Source organism: Podarcis tiliguerta (genome assembly GCF_965153285.1).
Source record: "Podarcis tiliguerta genome assembly, chromosome: 8".
Lineage (NCBI taxonomy): Eukaryota > Metazoa > Chordata > Lepidosauria > Squamata > Lacertidae > Podarcis > Podarcis tiliguerta.
In genome coordinates this window covers 21,704,984-21,724,369 of record NC_139541.1, presented here as the reverse complement: position 1 = coordinate 21,724,369, position 19,386 = coordinate 21,704,984, and the positions used below count along the sequence as shown (strand labels likewise).

General features: G+C 46.5%; 1 protein-coding gene across 2 annotated transcripts; it reads left to right on the top strand.

Annotated features, from left to right (window-relative positions):
* The first annotated feature begins 380 nt into the window (after nucleotides 1-380).
* Nucleotides 381-18,522, top strand: LOC310682873 (uncharacterized protein). Of its 2 annotated transcripts, none has more exons than XM_083452149.1 (13): nucleotides 381-681; nucleotides 1,409-1,546; nucleotides 3,351-3,537; nucleotides 5,356-5,603; nucleotides 7,744-7,918; nucleotides 9,674-9,774; nucleotides 10,783-10,854; nucleotides 11,469-11,597; nucleotides 12,908-13,030; nucleotides 14,344-14,508; nucleotides 16,316-16,483; nucleotides 17,216-17,376; nucleotides 17,913-18,522. In XM_083452149.1, the coding sequence occupies exons 1-13, from the start codon at nucleotides 615-617 to the stop codon at nucleotides 17,976-17,978; spliced, it is 1,800 nt and encodes a 599-aa protein (XP_083308275.1). In that variant the 5' UTR covers nucleotides 381-614; the 3' UTR covers nucleotides 17,979-18,522. The 2 variants fall into 2 exon arrangements, with proteins under 2 accessions (XP_083308275.1, XP_083308274.1); XM_083452148.1 differs by having other exon boundaries at nucleotides 384-681; nucleotides 10,783-10,869.
* Nucleotides 18,523-19,386: the final 864 nt, after the last annotated feature.

Sequence of the window (19,386 nt, the reverse complement as noted above, 5' to 3'; positions counted from 1 at the left end):
AAAGGGAGGGCACAGATTTGCGTATACTTTTCATAGGCTAATTTATATGAATAGACGATAGACCAGGGACAAATGAAGAGGCCCCGAGGCCTGAAAAGATTATGGTGCGCACACACCCCCGCAATTGGAGTTCAAGATATCAACAACATTAAACTGTGAAATGAAATTTTAAAATAAATAAAGCATGGATTTATTGCAACGCATGGCAGGATCTGATTTCCTTGCATTATTTCGATCTGCGTCAGTAAGATCGCTAACGATCTCCCGCTGTCGTGGGAGCTGCCTCCATTAAGGCAGACCAGAACCGGGAGCCTGTCTCGCAGGATCTCCTAGAACATTGCTTGAAAACTGCCGCTCTGCAGGACGGAACGAGGAACTCTGGTCCACAATCGGAAGCCCCCTGGAATCCCAGAAGCAGAACCTTCGAGATCATTTGAACTGAAACGGACCTTCTCTGTTCCTGGACGCTGGGCCTGGTGCCTCCTGCCTGCAGATCCCAGAGACATAACAATACCTGCCCGCAGACCCACAGACATGCCGCCAACACCATCCTCCTAATCCTGCCCGCAGCCAGCAAGATGCGAGCTAACCACAAAGGAGGGGTTTAACTGAAAATGCCAGTGAGCCTCCTGGCTTCTCTGCTCTGCCTCATCACCACACAGGTCCTAAGCAAGATCCATGGTAAGACTCTTACGTGAAGGGCGGGGGACAAACGAAACCCAGAACCCCTTCTGTGACCGCCTTTGTAAAAAAAAAAAAAAAAAAGGTTCTTAGATTTCATAGAATCAAAGAATTGGAAGGATCACTTAACCCAATCACCTGCAATGCAGGAAGCACAATTAACATTTCTTGCCTGCTCCTAAGGTCACAGGATTGCATTATTGCAATGTCAAAGGTAAAATACTAAAATACGTTAAAAGCAATGCATGATCGAGGGTGGGTCCCAAAAGTGTGTATCTCAGGTGTTCAGCGTCCTGATGAAATCACCAGGAGACTTCAAATCAGCTAGCGCAGGAGTGTCCAGCTTTTGTGTTAGATGCTTCTTTTCATTTGGGGATAATTTGTGCCCGTTAGAACAGGGGGAGCAACATTTTTGGGGCTGGGGGCTATATTCCCTTGTGGATATTCATCCCCCCTCTCTCTCCCCTCTATACCCATCCATTCATTCTGTCCTATGCACACAAACTGAAGGGTGCTGAGGCTTTTCCTCCCGAGGGCCACATTCCCTTCTGGGTCCGCAACTTTCAATGAACTTTACTCTGAACTGGGTAAGTCCCAGTATGTCCCACTCCAGGAAGTGGTGATTTAACATTTATTTGTGCCCTTTCTGACTACTGAAGCCATGAGCCTCCATTTTGAGGGTGGTGGCAGTGATCAACAATTCTGCATCTCTTCCTGGCCTCTCTAGATCCACATAAACAGGAATGTGTCACCAGGAGGATTTTCTGTCACCCGAAGGCCATTTGCCAACTTGACAAGCTGACATCTGATTACTATTGCCGGTGTCTGCCAGGCTACAAGGGGGATGGAATAAACAATTGCCAAGGTAAGTTAATACCAGTTTGCACATCTGCCTCTTATGGGGGGCAGCAGAGACCCGCAGTGGCTAGAATTCAGTCTTCTATACCACGTTAAAAACATTACCTCTCATGCACACAGATAGCCCAAGGAACCCTAAAAATGCTTTTAGTGCAGTGTGTGTGTGTGATGGGGATGGGCGAATCTGTCGATTTTTGTTTCTCATTTTCCCAATCCTAAATTTGGTTCTCCACATTTCCACATCTCATTGCATTCTTTTTTTAAGTCCTCGTGAAAATCAGCATTTTAGTGCAGATTTCTCCTAATACACACAAGCTTCTACACAATTTTGCCTAATACACACATTTTTTACAGAGCAACTTTTCACCATATGGATTTTTGTAAGTCATATTCACTAATGCAGGCATGTCTAAAGTCTGTTTCGGGGACCTAATCTAGCCCACTGGTTGATTTAATCCAGCCTCCGTGGCAGTATAAGTACTGAGGTAAATCCTAAAAAAAAAGGTCAGCAACTTCAATCCTAAAAAAAGCTCAACAACTGACAACTTTGGTTGGGCCTCATGCATGTTCACTTCATCAAATCTGGCCCTCTTTGAAAAAAGTTTGGGCACCCCTGCATGCGTTCGTTTTATGCACACTTTGCCCCAGTATATGTATTTTTGCACTCGGCTGCGGAACTGCACTGCAAGTTTCAGAAAACTGCAAATTTCAAAGGAAGGTTGTGCTTTGGTCCACATATTGTGTGAATTAAATGTGAATCAAATGCGAATTAAATGTGAATTAAATACAAATTTCTCTTGTATCCCTAGTATCCAAGTATCTTGGAACTGGAAAGACCTGGATTCAATGTGTGTGTGTGTGATTAATTATTGTTTAATTGCTTCATGATGTTTTCTGGGGATGTGATTCATAAATGAAATAAGTGAATAATAATTACTCACCTTTGTAACATTGTGTGGTCTTGGTTGATCACTCTCCCTCCCTCTCCCAGCCTCCATTTATCCGATCTTTAAAAGAGGGGTATGATTAAACGCTTCCTTCACAAAGTTCTTCTGTGGAAGAAAGAGATAAAGACAGATACTGAAAGATAAATTTGTCGACTGAGAATTGCTGCCTATATTAGTGTTGCAGAGACTAATATTGACCGGTTTGAAGCTATTGGAAGCATAAGTACCGACTCCTTTTGGAATAAACCATTGTTCAGACTCTTAAAAATATTATTCAAACTTTTACTGACAGAACTCTTTTAAAATAAAAAAGATATATCAAATTTTGTTGTTGTTTAGTCGATTAGTCGTGTCCGACTCTTCGTGACCCCATGGACCAGAGCACACCAGGCACACCTGTCTTCCACTGCCTCCCACAGTTTGGTCAGGCTCATGTTATCAAATAACGTCTCCAAAATATCCATACAATGCATTGTGCTGTCCAGCAAAAAGAGTCACATTTTAGAAAATATGAAATAATCCAAACAGACCTAAAAGCAAAGGTCTCTGTCTCTCCACACCCTGCATTCCAGCCTCCAGGCTGTTTACTCTTCCTTCAGGAGAACTTTGTTTACATGCTCACTCCATTGAGTTTGAGAGAAAAGACTCAAAGGCAACTTGATTCAGAATGGAGATTTGCAACCCAATACCTCTCACATAATCTAAAGTCACAACACTCACATGTTAGCTACCAGAGAAACAACGATCAGTTAATCGTTAACTTAGCAAGAGCTCAAAGTGTTCTCCTTGGCTTTAATATACTGTAGCCTCGTTGAAAAACCTACCTACCTACCTGAACTGACCTCACTCTTTGTCTACATGCAGACCCTGGGTTCCGCATCACTATTTCCAACGCATCTGTTTGCGATGGGTTCGGAGAGCAGGTCTGTCTCCTCAAGGCAAGAGAGAGGAAAGTCACCTTCAACATCACGGTCTCCATTTTCGGCAAACACCACCAACATGAAGTGAGGTGGTACAAATTCTACTCTGGCCAAAGCCCACAATTCTACAGGTATGCATGCGTGGAGTGCAGAATACAATCTGGTGTGCGTCTCTTAAGACGCAGCCCTATCTGTTGTCCTTTTCAAGGCAGCTGTTCACCAGAGGTGGATTTTGGGGAGCATGACTGGTTTGCCCATAATGGGCACCGAGCTAAGAGGGTGACTCGGGGGGCAGCGCAGCAGTGACTTAGAAAGCAAAGAGGCAGGGAGGGGCTGGATTTTGGCATCACTCCAGTTGCCGCTAAAATCTGAAAGCCCCAAGTCCACCACTATGGCATTTGAGACGTCTTTCTAGTTCTGAGCCATTACAGAAACTTCCAACAATAACAAGAGGCTTTAAAACAGCCAATGAGTTGCTCCCTTCGAAACGAGACAATAAACACAAGGCAGGCACCACATGTACAATGTCACCAACAATGACACTGATTTCAGAAATTATTGCAGCCCCAAAGGCTGTTGGGCAGGACCACCCAAGGTGTAATTCCGCTCCCAAAGCTTATTGCCCATTCCATGAATATGTGCAAATCCAACCAGAGTGTAAAAACGTCTTGTGGGTTGTTTCATGCAGTTTGCCCATAATAGTGGCTGAGACAGAGGAAGAAGATTTTGTAGACCAGATCCTATTCCAGCTAAACTCTGTCAATTTCCTTCCCCAAGTCCTGTTCCCAGATGGATTTCAAGCCTGAGGAAGGAGCATATAAGGTGTTGAGAAGTGCTGTAAAATATGAAAATGATGCGTAAATGGTACTTTACATCTAATAAATGATCTAAAATGTATAAGAAGGTTCCTAATAATTGCTGGAAGTGTAAACAGGTAGATGGATGGATGGAGATGTGTGTGTGTGTGTGTGTGTGTGTGTGTGTGTATTCCATACATGGTGGACTTACAAGAAAATGAGGGTATTTTGGGAAATGATACATGATAAGATAAAGAAAGATCTTTAAAATGAGTATGTCCGAAAAGCCTGAAGCATTTCTGTTATGGATTATAGGGACAGAAATCCCCACCCCACCCCGCCAAAATGCTAAAGTTGTTTATGTATGTGACAACAGCAGCTAGGATTCCACATGTGCAGAAATGGAAGGAAGATGTTCCAACCAAAGAAGAATGGATAAGTTAAGATAAGGAACTATGCAGAACTGGCAAAATTAACAGCAAAATTAAGAGAATCTAGTTATGAGTCTTTTATGGACGATCGGATGCCTTTTTCGGACTATTTAAAGAAATATTATAGTATGATGAACTCACAAGCAGGATTTGAGCTACAAGCAGCAGAAGGAATTAGATCGTGGGTAGGCAAACTAAGGCCCGGGGCCCGGATCTGGCCCAATCGCCTTCTAAATCCGGCCCGCAGACGGTCCAGGAATCAGTGTGTTTTTACATGAGGAGAAGGTATCCTTTTATTTAAAATGCATCTCTGGGTTATTTGTGGGGCATAGGAATTCATTCATCCCCCCCAAAAAAAATAGTCCTACCCCCCACAAGGTCTGAGGGACAGTGGACCCCTGAATTAGATTATAATATTGTGATTTGATAGACAGAATATGGGGCTGCAGCAGAAGGGGAGAAACAACAACTCCATGCTGAAAGGGGTGAGAAGTTGACAAAAAGAAGGGGAAAGGCTAAATTGTGCTTTGACTGTATATGTTGAAAATGTTGAAACTTAATGAAATGTAATTGGAAAGAGACAGAGAGAAGCACTGCGAAACCGAATGCAGGCAAGGTTGAAATGGTTTCAAAGCTTGAGAGTGTATCTTGGGAGATGGAATTAAATGGCTTGTTTGGTACATTCTCAGCCGTCACTTACGCCATGGACGTTGCTTTGCAGCTATCGGAGAAGACTGGCGCTTGGGAAGAACAGGCCTCTGAGGGTGGCTGTGCATGAACGTGGGCAGGCGCTGACACTACTTTCAATCAAAGAGGATGATTTTTACCCCAATCTTTTCTGGGCAGAAGTGAAACCGGGCACACCGCCCACCAAGGCGGCCGTGGTTGAAGCCTATGACCTGACAGGCTTCCAGCTGTTAAATCCTTCCAATCTGAGATACTATTTTGCTCTGGATAGCATGCCTATAGGTAAGGCAACTTTTAAATTCTCCCCTAGATTTGTTGCAACATGACTCAAAACAGCAGATATGCTCAAGGAAGGAAGGAGGAAGGAAGGAAGGAAGGAGGAAGGAAGGAAGTCCGATGCTCACCTTATACAGTGGTACCTCGGGTTAAGAACTTAATTCATTCTGGAGGTCTGTTCTTAACCTGAAACTGCTCTTAACCTGAGGTACCACTTTATCTAATGGGGCCTTCTGCTGCTGCTGCTCACGGCCACCACACGATTTCTGTTCTCATCCTGAAGCAAAGTTCTTAACCCGAGGTACTATTTCTGGGTTAGCGGAGTCTGTAACCTGAAGTGTCTGTAACCTAAAGCGTCTGTAACCCGAGGTACCACTGTATAAGAATAGTATAACATTAACATGCCCCCACTCCTCATGTCAGTCCTGCCTTAAAATAGCAGCAGACATAAGTTTCAAACCTGTTCATTTCCTCTCCATACAATGAGATGAGAATGAATACACACACATACACACACACACACACTTCCATATTTCTACATACCGAAGGAGGTCCCCTTCCCACACACATACCGTGTGTGTAGAAACCACAACCTTGTTTCTGACCAGCTTCATTTCATTCCAAATTAGCAGCCAGATTCGCTGTTAGAAGGAACGATTGTCATTTTGATTGAATTTTGCTGAAAGTTGGAATGTTGGGTGAGTGATGAAAACCCCAAATTCATGTAACTGCTGCACAAGTTATGGAAATTAAAGCAGACTGAGCCATTCAGCCCTTTTTTTGTTGGATGTTATTTTTTTTTAAATGGTCTTTGAGAGAAGTGTAAACACAAGACAAGTAGCTATAGGAGCTCAGAATGTAACAGGACAGCGGGTGGAAGGAGATGCTCTCGGTGCAAATGGGGCACTCTCCCAACAACCTGCCTTCCTATTTATAGCTGGTCTAGAGTATGGCAGTTTCCTCTTCCTTAGTCCTTGCAAAACTAAGCAGGGAGGATGACAGGGACAAACCTGGAATTGTTTGGCTTTGCCATTGGTCTGCCATTAGCTCTGGCTCCATCTGTCACTGGCTGTGGATCCACCTCCTGGATCCATCTCTCTGCCTTCCGCCCTACCAGCTCCTGCAGCAGAGGTGGGGAGCCAGATGTTGTCAGACTCCCAACTCCCATCAGTGCCGCCTGGCATGACCAGATGGTCTGGGATGATGATGGGAGTTGTAGTTGTGGGGGGTTAATTTCAACACTAAATACAGTGTTGCACTAGCCTATTCACTGAGAAGGTGTTGCTGCTCCTTAAGCCAGGAGTAGCCAATATGGTGCCCCTCCAAATGTCGTGAGACTCCTGCTCCCATCAGCCCCTGCTGGCATAGCCGACAGCCAGGGGTGGTTATGGGAACTGTAGCCCAACTTCATCTAGAGCAGGGTTCCCCAAACCTAGGTGTCTGGCTGTTTTTGGACTACAGTGGTGCCCCGCAAGACGAATGCCTCGCAAGACGGAAAACCCGCTAGACGAAAGGGTTTTCCGTTTTGGAGGTGCTTCGCAAAATGAATTTGCTATGGGCTTGCTTCGCAAGACGAAAATGTCTTGCGATTCCTGGGTTTTCCCCCCCTCCCCCCCTTTTTCCCAAGCCCCTAAGCCGCTTAACAGCTGTTCGCTAAGCCGCTTAACAGCTGATCTAAGCCGCTTATCAGCTGATCTAAGCCGCTAATAGCCTTTTAGCAGCTAATCCGGTAATCCCTTAAGCCTTTAATAGCCGCTAATAGCCTTTTAGCAGCTAATCCGCTAATCCCTTAAGCCTTTAATAGCCGCTAATAGCCGCTAAACCGCTAATAGCGCTAATCCGCTAATGGGCTTGCTTCGCAAGACGAAAAAAACCGCAAGACGAAGAGACTCGCGGAATGGATTCTTTTCGTCTTGCGAGGCACCACTGTACAATCCCCATCACCCCTGACCACTGGTCCTGCTAGGGATGGTGGGAGTTGTAGTCCCCAAACAGCTGGAGACCCAAGCTTGGAGAACCCTGATCTCGAGCTTTGCAGGTTTCCCTCCTCTGTCCCATAGCCACAAGTCAACACTCTTGACATGGCAGCTCACGACCCAGTGTATCGAGAGGTCTCTCTGTTTTCTTCTTCTGCTTTTATTTTTAGAGGTCGGAGAGTTCTTGGAAGGGGACAACGTTGCCATCCAGTTGCCAAAATACCTCCAGCTTCCTCCGTCCAGCTTTGTCCGGTGGATCAAGGAGCCCCGCCCCATGACGCTGCTGGACAGCCATGCAGTGGTGTTGGCCAACGGCCTGGATGAGATTGAGATCAGAGGATTAATGTACGCTTGCCATCATCCGGGTGCTTTCAGGCTCAGCCTATAAACAGAAAGGTGTCCTCCAACTTCCCACTTTAGGGGGAGGGCTTATTTATTTCGACGGTGTCTGCCATGAGAATCTTGTGGGAACTATGAAAAAAACAACACAGTTTAATGTAAAGGGGGGTGGGATCGCTTCTTGGTGTATTGTAATGCTGAATGTTTATATTTTAATTTTTGCATCCTAGGCTTTTAAGGAGGCCTCTTTGGTTATCAAGAAGTATATATATTTATAATAACCTTCGTAATAAATTGTATGCGTCAGGGGTGGGGAAACGTGTGGCTCTCCAGATGTTGTCAAATTCCAGTTTCCATCAGCACCATCCAGCATACCAACAGGGAAGATGGGAGTTGTAGTCCAGCTATATCCTCACTGAGAAGGCTGACACCTTGCAATTCAAAGGTTCTTCACTGGGGAGAACAGGTTCCAGCTGCTCCTGACACAAGAACGTAAGAAAAGCCTGCTGGATCAGACGAACGGCCCATCTGGCCCAGCATCCTGTTCTCACAGTGGCCAACCAGATGCAGGGTCCGAGTGCGAGAGCGCTATTCCCCTCCTGTGGTTTCCAGCAAGTGGGATTCACAAGCATTCACAAGCCTTTGATCTTTGTTCTGCACGTGTAAGGACCTGATCTTCTAACACAGTAGCCCCTACATTCTGGGAAGGAAGGGCGTTGTGTATCATAACAACATAACAAGAACCTCCTGGATCAGGCCCAATGGCTCACCTAGTTCAGCATCCCTGTGGACACCCAGATGACCCCATGGGAAGCCCAAACGCAAGACCCGTGCACAGCAGCACTCTCCCCTCTTATGCCTTCTTGCAACTGGTATTCAGAAACAACCTGCCTTTGTCAGGGGAGGCGGTGCATAGCTGTAATGGTTCTAGGGGTTGCTTGTGCGTAAACTTGTCCCACCCTCTGGCTGGGTTACCTTAGTAAACCTTTCCTGTCTGGGCAGCCACTCGCCCGTGACTATCTCAATCGCTGGCAGAATCCGTCAGTGGGCGTTTCTTAAACTTCTTCCAGCAAAGAAGCTCTTTGACGCCAAGTCTTCGCCTACTCTCCCTGCGCGGAAGCCTTCTGCGCAAGGAGGGCGTAGGCAGCGGAGGACCCTTCCTCTCCCCGCTGGTCCCCGGCAAGGAATCATGGGACCGCCTCGCCGATTCCCCCATCTGCCCCCCTTCTCCACTGGAGCTACGTTGATTCTCTTCCCCAGAAGACGGGCTGCCTCTCCCACTCCCGGGACGCTCTCTGGGAACCCTTTGGAGCTTGCTCTCTCCCTCGGACACTGATGGCAGTTCCCTGACAATAGCCATCAAGGCTAGCAGTCTTGATATCCTCCATGAATTTCTCTATTCCTCCTTTAAAGTGGGTGGCCATCACTGTCTCTCCTGTGGGATCAAGATTCACAGTTCATGCACTGCATGAAAAAGTACTTTTAAAAAACCTGTCCCAAATATTCCAGCATTCAACTGCACTGGAGGTCCACGTGTTCTAGTCTTACTAAGGGACAGAAGAAGCAATTCTCCATCTACTGTCTCTGTGCCATACATAATTTTATAAAGTTTTAACTAAATTAGAGTATGCACATGTGGGAGAGAGAATGTGTGTGCATGAGAGTGTCTAGAACTGAGCATTTCTAGATATTTTTGCTCTTTGGGTTTCAAGATTTCATGAAGCATATCTCACCATTGTTATCCCTTTCCTCGTCTCTTAGGGACACTGACTTTGGCTATTTCCGAGCACTTGTCTACGATTTTAGCCCTGATGTCCCCGGAAGGGTGTTAAACGCTCAGAGACTCTTCTTAATAAATAGGGGTATGGAATCTCACCCTCCTTCCCTCTTTTTTAAAATCCTGTTGTGGTTAATAGTTGTTAAAGCGATACACAACAATTCTTTTCTTGATTGTCAGTTTATACCCAGCCATCCCAGGTTTTGCTCTGCAATAGCTTTGGCTACACAAATGAACAAACAATGCCTGAATAGCTCAGTTGGTTAAAGCGCGGTGCTGGTAATGCCAAGGTGGCAGGTTCGATCCCCATATGGGACAGCTGCATATTCCTGCATTGAAGGGGGTTGGACTAGATGATCCTCAGGGTCCCTTCCAACTCTACAGTTCTTTGACTCTAATATTATAGGTATTAACTATTCTGCGCCAAAGTATGTTCAGAGCAGCTTACGATGGTGTGGCCAAACAGTACCTGCGGCAACAATTTCAGCCAGTTTAAAATACAGCCCAGTGTCCTTTCTCAATCCATTCACTTCATCTGCTAGATATTTTGGAAAGTGGTTTGTTTGTTTGTCTGCCTGCCTGCCTGCCTGCCTGCCTGCCATCTGTTTGTTTGTTCTCTATACATTTGGACAGCTCTCAAGGTATCGTCACCAGACTTGGCACAAGGGTTCTTGAGGTGGGGCTGGCAAACTTTGTTACTGTTTGAATTCCAGGCGCCATTTTGAATCAAGATGGTGGGCCAAAACATGACTTTGGACTGGCTTCATCCAATTGTTTGTGTGACGAGTTCAAACTCACAAATTGGAGCCATTTTTTAAATTAAAAAACACACGTCTTTTTTTATTTCTAAAAATATCTGGGCAACGCTCCCTGCTAATGAAATATAAAACAGAAGCATAAGAAAAACAAGATGAAGCAATGACACAGTGGAAATGTGACCATTGAAACATTTTGGAATCATAAATATACAGCCTCTATATTCCTAAATACTGTGTCAGTAAGGCTGTGCTTGGTACTCTTTTTAATCTGAAGACCCTGTTGTGGTATTTTGTGTCTGTGTTCAAGTTTCTGCTATTCACGTGTTTCCTATCAGATATCAGCAAAACCTGCAATGGAGGCCGGGATGAAGAAAACTGCAAATGCAATCCAGGATTTGAGGGAAATGGTATTCACTGTGTTGGTAAATAATTGTGAGCTTTGCTTCTTCTAGTCTTTATTTTAGCATAGTACATAATGACCATAATGCTGCTATAAACAACCATTTATTTCCCACATATAGCGTTGATGCATGAATTATTGTGACATACACACAAACGGAGCCATTTTGTGTGATGCCACACACCCCACAGCATCCATTTTGTGTGTGTGGCCCCACAACACTACTTTAAAATTCCTATTGTGTCCGTAGGCTGCAAAAAGCTTGGCAAAACCTGTGTTAGAATACCCACAGCTCAGTGGCAGGACACATGCCCTGCATGCAGAAGGTCATAGATTCAATCCCTGGCATCTCCAAGCAGGACTGGGATGGAACCTTGCTGGACACCCTGCAGTGCTGCTGCCAGTCAGTGAAGACAATATTGAGTGAAAGGCAGCTTCTTAAATCCCTGTTTAAATCACCCCTGTATTCAGAACCATGATGACTTATTTTTAAGGGAAGGGCTGGGGAGCTGCTGCCAGTCAGTGTAGACATTGCTGGGCTTGATGGGCAAATCTCTCTGTGTGTGCACATGTATGTAGAGCATGCTCCTATATAGTCTTGTTTTCTTCTGTTCTTCAAAGACATAGACGAGTGCAAGAAGGAGATGCCCGTGCATTGCTTGGCTGAAGCAACCTGCATCAACACATACGGATCATATTTTTGTCGCTGTCCGAAAGGCTTGGAAGGAGACGGTGTGCTCAGCTGCATAGGTAGAGGGAACGTCAATGTCTCTGGTTGTGAAGAATAGCTGGGCTGGGCTGGGGAAACTGTGTCCCCTCTGGGTATTGCTGCAGAGTCCATCACCACCAATGTTATTGCAGTAATATGATTTATAGCCTACCGTTCACCCCAAGGTCCTAGCTCAATTTAAAATACAACATTAAAAACAGTAATAACAGGGTGGGTCCCAGGGATATACAACTTGAGTGCCCAGGGCTAAGATAAAGAAGTACAACTTTAGCATACAATGTAAACTGCACAGTAAAGGTTCCAGACACATAACTGTGGACCGGAATTCGAACCTGGGGGCTGCCGCAGAGAAGGCCCTCTCCTGGGCCGCCACCGCCTGTGCTTCTGAGGGTGCTGGAATTACCAAATACCCTCTGCCAATCTTAGCACCCAAAGGGGGCCTGTAGGAAGGCAGGCAGTCTTTCAGATACTTGGGGCCTTAGGGCTTTAAGCACTTGAGTAAGCAGCTAAAATTGGGCCTGGAATGGACAAACATTGCGGCTCTTTCAAAATAGGGGCTGTGTGAGTCCCAAAATGGAGCCCCAGTAACCTGACCATGGCATTTTAGAGCCATTGAAATATACACGTCTTCAAGGGCAGTCCCATGCAGTGTGGATTGCAGTAATCCAGTTCGGCTAACAGAGCATCTCTGAACCTTGGCTGTGCCGGCTGGAGCTCATGGGCTTTGGGGGGGGGGTGTCCAACAATATTTGGGGTGTTATCAGCTCACCACTTACAGGTCCCCCATTTCTGGTCCGTAATTGGTGGCCTGTAGCTCAGGTGTAGGGACGCGGGTGGCGCTGTGGGTAAAGCCTCAGCGCCTAGGACTTGCCAATCGCATGGTCGGTGGTTCGAATCCCTGCGGCGGGGTGCGCTCCCATTGTTCAGTCCCAGCGCCTGCCAACCTAGCAGTTCAAAAGCACCCCTAAGTGCAAGTAGATAAATAGGGACCGCTTACCAGCGGGAAGGTAAACAGCGTTCCGTGTGCTGCGCTGGCTCGCCAGATGCAGCTTGTCACGCTGGCCACGTGACCTGGAAGTGTCTGCGGACAGCGCTGGCTCCCAGCCTCTAGAGTGAGATGAGCGCACAACCCTAGAGTCTGGCAAGACTGGCCCGTACGGGCAGGGGTACCTTTACCTTTACCTAGCTCAGGTGAAGTAGACCTGATGTTGCATGCAGAAGTGGTACAGATTCCAGGCTCAATCCCTGGCAGCCCCAGCAGACAAGGAGAAAAACAGGTCCGAGACATGACTTCCCATTGTGCAGCTTCTGTCTCACCCCCACCTTTTAGACATAGATGAATGCACCAGGGATCCCCATGCCTGCAACCAGGACGCGACGTGCTTGAACACCCTGGGATCCTACTTCTGCGTTTGCCAAAGTGGATTTATCGGTGACGGTGTTCACTGCGAAGGTAAGTTGCACAGATTGCAAAAAAACAAAACAAAACAAAACCAGTCCTGCTGAATCAGATGGAATAGGCATTTTACCCACCATCCTGTTTCCAGAGAGAGACAAGCCAGGTGATTTCAGGAAGCCCGCAAGCAAAGCACGAAGGAAACAGACCACCCCTTATCGTTTGCCTTTGTAATGACCATTATTCAGAGATATACTGCCCCTGAACAAGGCGGTTTTGTTGAACTAAAGCAGCCGTATTGCAAACTTTGCCCATAAGTGCCAATTTCGAAGGATAGCTCTGATGGGGTCCACATATTTCTTTGGGGGAAGTGTGAATTTGACTTTGGCTTTAAACGTGGACTGAGTTGAATTCCCCACTCCATCCCTACGCTCTATAACCAATCAGATTTGTCGAATGGCTCCAAGCTACTATGAGAGAGAATGAAACTACCTCCCGCTGTCCCGCTTTCTCTACGCCATTCATATTATTAAGACTTTCATGTCCTCCTATAATTGCGGGCTTTATCCCTAAACTGAAAAGCCTTCCTGGGCAGGGAAATGTCCTTTTGCTTGACCACCTTTGTTACCCTTTCCTAGTCGTATGATATTGTTCTGGAAACAAGTTGATTATTTATGGGAGAAGTGTGTGTTGGATGGTTATAAATGAGCAGGAAAGGATAGTTTTCTTAGTAATTATACTTCCTCTTGCTCATTTGTGTGAGAATGCAAATATGTATTTCAGCAGAGTTAAAAGCCACCATCCATGCACATCTTATCTCTATAAGCTATTATGACAAGGTTGCATAACCTTTTAGAACAATTATGATATCCAAGGATGCTTTGGCAGACTTGGATTGTCTTTTCCCATTTTTTTTGTTTCCCTCTGAACAAAGAAATCACTCTCAGACTGTTTAGTAAACAAGAAAAATACAAGGTTTACTCACATCAAAATTCTTGCCAGGATCCAACATGTTACAGGGATGACAGTCAGTCAGGCAATAATCCTTACAGATATCCATAGTTCAAAATGGAGATTGCTACCTGGAGGAGAGCAAAGAAACGTCCTCCCCCATCGCAGGCAGGAAAAAAATGAGTGTGTGACCTGACAGAAGAGGCAGGGATTAACCCATTGTCTTTTCCCTGTGACCAGGTTTGGGGGTATGACATCATAGAGTCCCCTCTGTACTGGTTCTGAAACTCCACGGTGCCATTGCCCCTGTTTGTGACTGCCTGCCAATCGTGCTTTTGAGATTTGGGCTCCACATCCTCCCACATGGTGTGCGTTTGTGTCTTTTTGCCGGTGTTCACCTCTCTCTTCTTCTGTTACAGCAAAAAGCAATTGGTCCCCATGGTCTCCGTGGTCCGTCTGTTCTGCCACCTGCGGCCTCCAGAACCAGATGCGCATCCGGCAGTGCACTCACCCGGGGAGCGGCATGCGGTGTGTGGGCCCTTCCGCTGATCTCAAGCTCTGTCCTAAGACGCAACCCTGCCCATGTAAGCTGGCCTTCACTTCTTAAGCCGAGGCAGGCAGACCTCCCTTGCAAAAGGCACATCTCCACTGCAAAAGCATGTTCCTTTTATATCTTCATGGGAGCCCACCAGACAACCTCCAGTTGTGCTCACACCGCTAAGAGGGTGGTCATATGCAAGTCCAGATTCCAGTGTCATTTGTGCTTGTAAGCATTGGGGTGGGTGGGGGTGACACTTTCATTTCCAGCTAGTGCATATCCCATAACCTCCTCCTGAGAAATCTCACAAATTTTTATACCGGAAATGTTCTGGTTTATATTTGTTCCACTTTTGCTATGCTGCAGCCCCTCTGGACAGCAATTGTGTGGAAGCCTTAGGGAAGCATCCCAGAACAATTAATAAAGCAGAATAATTCCACCTCTAATGTGGCACCACTCTTCTTGTGTCAAAAACAGGTTCCAGAGCATGCTTGCAATAAACCACCAGTCTGGAAAGGCTCATGGTTTCTCCCAGAGAATCCTGGTTTGTTCTTGCAACTATGGTTGGGTGAATCTGTTAGTTCTGATTTCTCTCAGTTTCTAGTTTCTCGTCTCGAGTCTTGAAGTTCAGTCCTCCACTTTCCCAAGCACTTTGCATTTCTTTCTTTCTTTCCTCTCTCTCTTTTTTAAAATCCCCATGAAAATGTGTCATTGTTTCAGTGCAAATATATGCTCATACACCCATTTCCATTTGCATTGCGATGTGCATTTTCCCCTAACTTTTGCATTTAAGTGTGTTTTGTTTTATTGGAGAACTGCACCACAAAATTCAGAGGAGTGCAAATTCTGAAGGGCAGTTGTTCTTCATATTGCATATATGCCGTTATTCTGCATATTGATTTAAAAAGGTAAAGGTAAAGGTACCCCTGCCCGTACGGGCCAGTCTTGACAGACTCTAGGGTTGTGCGCCCATCTCACTCAAAGAGGCCGGGGGCCAGCGCTGTCCGAAGACACCTCCAGGTCACGTGGCCAGCGTGACATCGCTGCTCTGGCGAGCCAGAGCCGCACACAGAAACGCCGTTTACCTTCCCGCTAGTAAGCGGTCCCTATTTATCTACTTGCACCCGAGAGTGCTTTCAAACTGCTAGGTTGGCAGGCGCTGGGACCGAACAACGGGAGTGCACCCCGCCGCGGGGATTCGAACCGCCGACCTTTCGATCGGCAAGCCCTAGGCGCTGAGGCTTTAACCCACAGTGCCACCCGCGTCCCTTGCATATTGATTTAGGAAGGGTGAATTAGGCAGTTTCTCATTTAAATGCAAACAAAACCTGAATTCTGCCCTGTACCTATTCTGAGATGCCCCTCCCTTCCCCCTCCCCTACTCCCCCTTTGTCAGAGGATCACACATCTCTTTCTGATCTCAGAGCACCTCTTATGTCCTTTGTCACTTGACTGCTTTTTATCCCCTCTTCCCTATTGTTTAACTCAAGTCCAGAGGAAGTGGAACCATTCTCCTCCCACCCTCCCATTCCTATTTCCTTGTGTGCCAAGTATTTTTAGATTGCGAATCTTAGAGCTGCTCAGCTGCTCTTGGATACACTCTCTCTTTCCCCCTTTTCGCTAAAAGGTATGGAATAAATGCTGTGAATAAATACAGCCAGGGTGGAGAAAAACCAGAGGAAATAGCAAAGAGTAGAACTGGGAAGATCCTAGGACTCAAAACACATGCACTTAGCCACTGGCTATTGTGCAACACCAGTCATGTCTACAGAAGGAGGAGGAGGAGGAGGAACCTGCTTGTCCAAAACTGATGTAGAGAATTGGTGAACAATTTTCTCCTTTCTTTCCTTTAGACAATGGCCATTGGTCAGAGTGGTCACCCTGGTCCATGTGTTCGGAGAAGTGTTCTGGGATCAAGAAAAGGATTCGAATCTGCGACAGCCCTGCTCCTTCCGGAGGAGGCCTGCCTTGTGAAGGGGAGAAGGAGGAGCTTGCAATGTGCAACAACAGCCAGTGTCCAGGTGCAGCCATCATCTTGCAGAGGGCTTGGGCGAGCATGAAGGGGACCTTGCTGGGAGAAGCATAAGGCACCCTTTGGGCTTGAATGCTGAATCCTTAGAAACCTTGAGGGAGTTCCCCAGCTGTGAAGCTCTTCCTAAAAGGCGAGGGCGATGGGTTGGACTGGCAGGTGACTCTTACATCAACACACCAGCAACAGGACAGGGTCCTCTCTTACATCTGAAGGCAGCAGACAAACGTAGAGGGCACTTCACCGCCACTCCTTCGTCCATCCCAGTGTCTGCCGCCTGAGGCTGCCACTGCCTCTTTCTGCCTAATGCTAGGGCCGGCCCTGCCTGAAAGCATCCAAGAACAGGCTGCTGGATGGGTCTTTGGTTTGATTCAGCGGGGCTCATCTTACATTCTCACATTCCGTTTCCCCAAGACAAGAACAGAAGGAGAGCCCTGCTGGATGAGGCCCCACCAGTCCAACATGCTGTTCTCACAGTGACCATCCCACAAATCACTTGTTCCTTCCATACTTTTCAATGCACTTCCCCATCACTTTCCTAACTGCAAAAGTCTTGCTTCTTCAGCACGTTGCTTTCACCTGCCTCCCTTTAATTGTGCAAACCTAAAGTATGCACTTGAATATTTCATAGAAAATACTGACCGTCTGGAGGCAGCGGAATATCATGGGCTGACCTGGCCAGTGGGAAGCCCAAACTGAACCCTTCACTTTCTCTCTGCCTCAGTTGATGGAATGTGGTCTCCCTGGGCATCCTGGACTCCCTGCCCCGTCACCTGTGGACTAGGAGTCGTGAGCCGATCTCGACAGTGCAACAGCCCTGCCCCACAGCATGGAGGGAATAACTGCAGTGGGCATGGGTACGAGGAAGGCTCTTGCGGATTTCCGGTGAGAGAAGCAGGTTTTTGAAATCGTGGCTACAAAGGACAGGAGAATGTTTTCAGACAGGGCTGAGGAACCTGTGACTACAACTCCCATCAGCCTTGGCCATCCTTGGCTCAACTTCTGGGAGGGGAGTACCCAGATCAGGATCATTGCACCAGTGGAGGGGGATTTAATCGTTTTAGCATGTCCCCTCCCAGGACAAGTAGCAGTTTTGGAGGAAGGGTTTTAATTTAGATAGCAGGCCAAAGGGAAGGGGCTAAGGGATTTCGCCACTAGCAAACTACTTTCCAAAAGCATTCTGCCCCACACGGTTGTTGATGCTCTTGTTGCTGTTTTTAAAATACAAGCATGTCCTGTGCTTTCTGTTCTGAAAATTGCAGTGTTGAGGTTAAAGCAATGCACATGAAATTCAGCATCTCCAACCTACAGATTGTGCCTGCCCCACCACAATCTTTCAATATGTTGTCAGTCTGGATATTGACACAATCTTCTGTCTCATCTCTCTCTCTCTCTCATTTTTATTTATTTATTGCATGCAGGAGGCATACTGCAAATACCTGCCCAAACCATCTGAATCTATAATAACAGGGAAACTGATTCAATGAGTACCCAAACATTGGTCAATGTGGGAAGAATACCAGCAACCAGCCAAGTATGGCTTCTCTCAGTTTGTGGGCCAAACTTCATGGTGTTGTAAAGGACAATCCAGCCACTGCTTAGTGAGAATTGGGGCCAGTGCAGACAGAACCATTCTCAGATGCCCAGAAGCTAATGGAAGGGGGGGGGAGGGGGAGGAAAGGAAAAGAATAGCACCAATGGACAACTTTTGCAAAGAATGGTTTGGGAAGAAAACTTTGGAACTGTATTAATTGCACTGAGAAACACCTGGAGTTGAGTATCTTCTCTGGAATGAAGCAACCTGTGAAATATCATGCACGACTATGTCCACTGTTAATGGATTTTGCATGGGTGCACAAGAGTCATTGGAAATGAACACAGATGTTGTGTTTGTAGAGGGGCCTGTGCACTGTGGTCATTTGAGGAACCCAGACCACAGTAAAGCAGATGATGGGAGGAGTTTCTGGTCCCAGGCAGCAAAGGGCAGAGACTGGTCAATGATGAATGTGATTAAAGTTCCCCCAGCTTTTATACTGGATCAAATTATTATTATTATTATTATTATTATTATTATTATTATTCCTACTCCTACTCCTACTCCTACTATTCTACTCTTAGTTTTGCAAGGCTTCCCCAGCATCATTATTATCCTGTGAAACAGAAAGGACTTCTACTTCCAGGGGTGTTCAGGGTGGCATAGGTTTCATGCATCCATCATAAACGACCAACCTTCTCCTAGAAGACATTTTGCTGCATGAAATGGAGGAAAATTCAGGACAGACGAAAGAGCACAGCTTGTCTTTAAACTATGGAATTTGCTCCCACGAGAATTAATGGTGGCGACCAACTTGGAGGGCTTCAAAAGGAGATCCTGAAGGGTAAGGCTACCCTTGACTGAAAACCAGTTGAAGAAGGTGGCAAGTGGGGAGAGTTCTGCTGCATTCAAGTCTGGCCTGCAGGCTTCCCATTGGCATCCATTTGGCTGCAGAATGCTGGATGAGATGAGCCTCTGGCATGGTCCAGCACAGATTAGTCCTATCCTGCATACCCACCTTTGATGGCTTTGAAGGGGGATAAGGCAATGGGCAGCTCCTAGCCAGATTGGCCATGTTTACCCTGCAATATCATAGGTTTTCAGGTCCTGGTTTGTGGGCCTCCCAAAGGCATCTTTGGCTGGGTGCTGAGAGAACAGGAAGCTGGACTAGAAGGGCCTTTGGCCTGATCCTGCAGGGTACTTCTTACTTCTTATTGTGGCAATACAGCACTCAACCGGACTGGTAACAGATCTTGCTCCTGCAGTGTGGACAGGATAGCATTCTTCAAAGCACGTGAGGGGAGCAGACTAGTTTAGAGGGTAAAGGGCAGGGGATGGCTCAGTCGGTTGAGCACGAGACT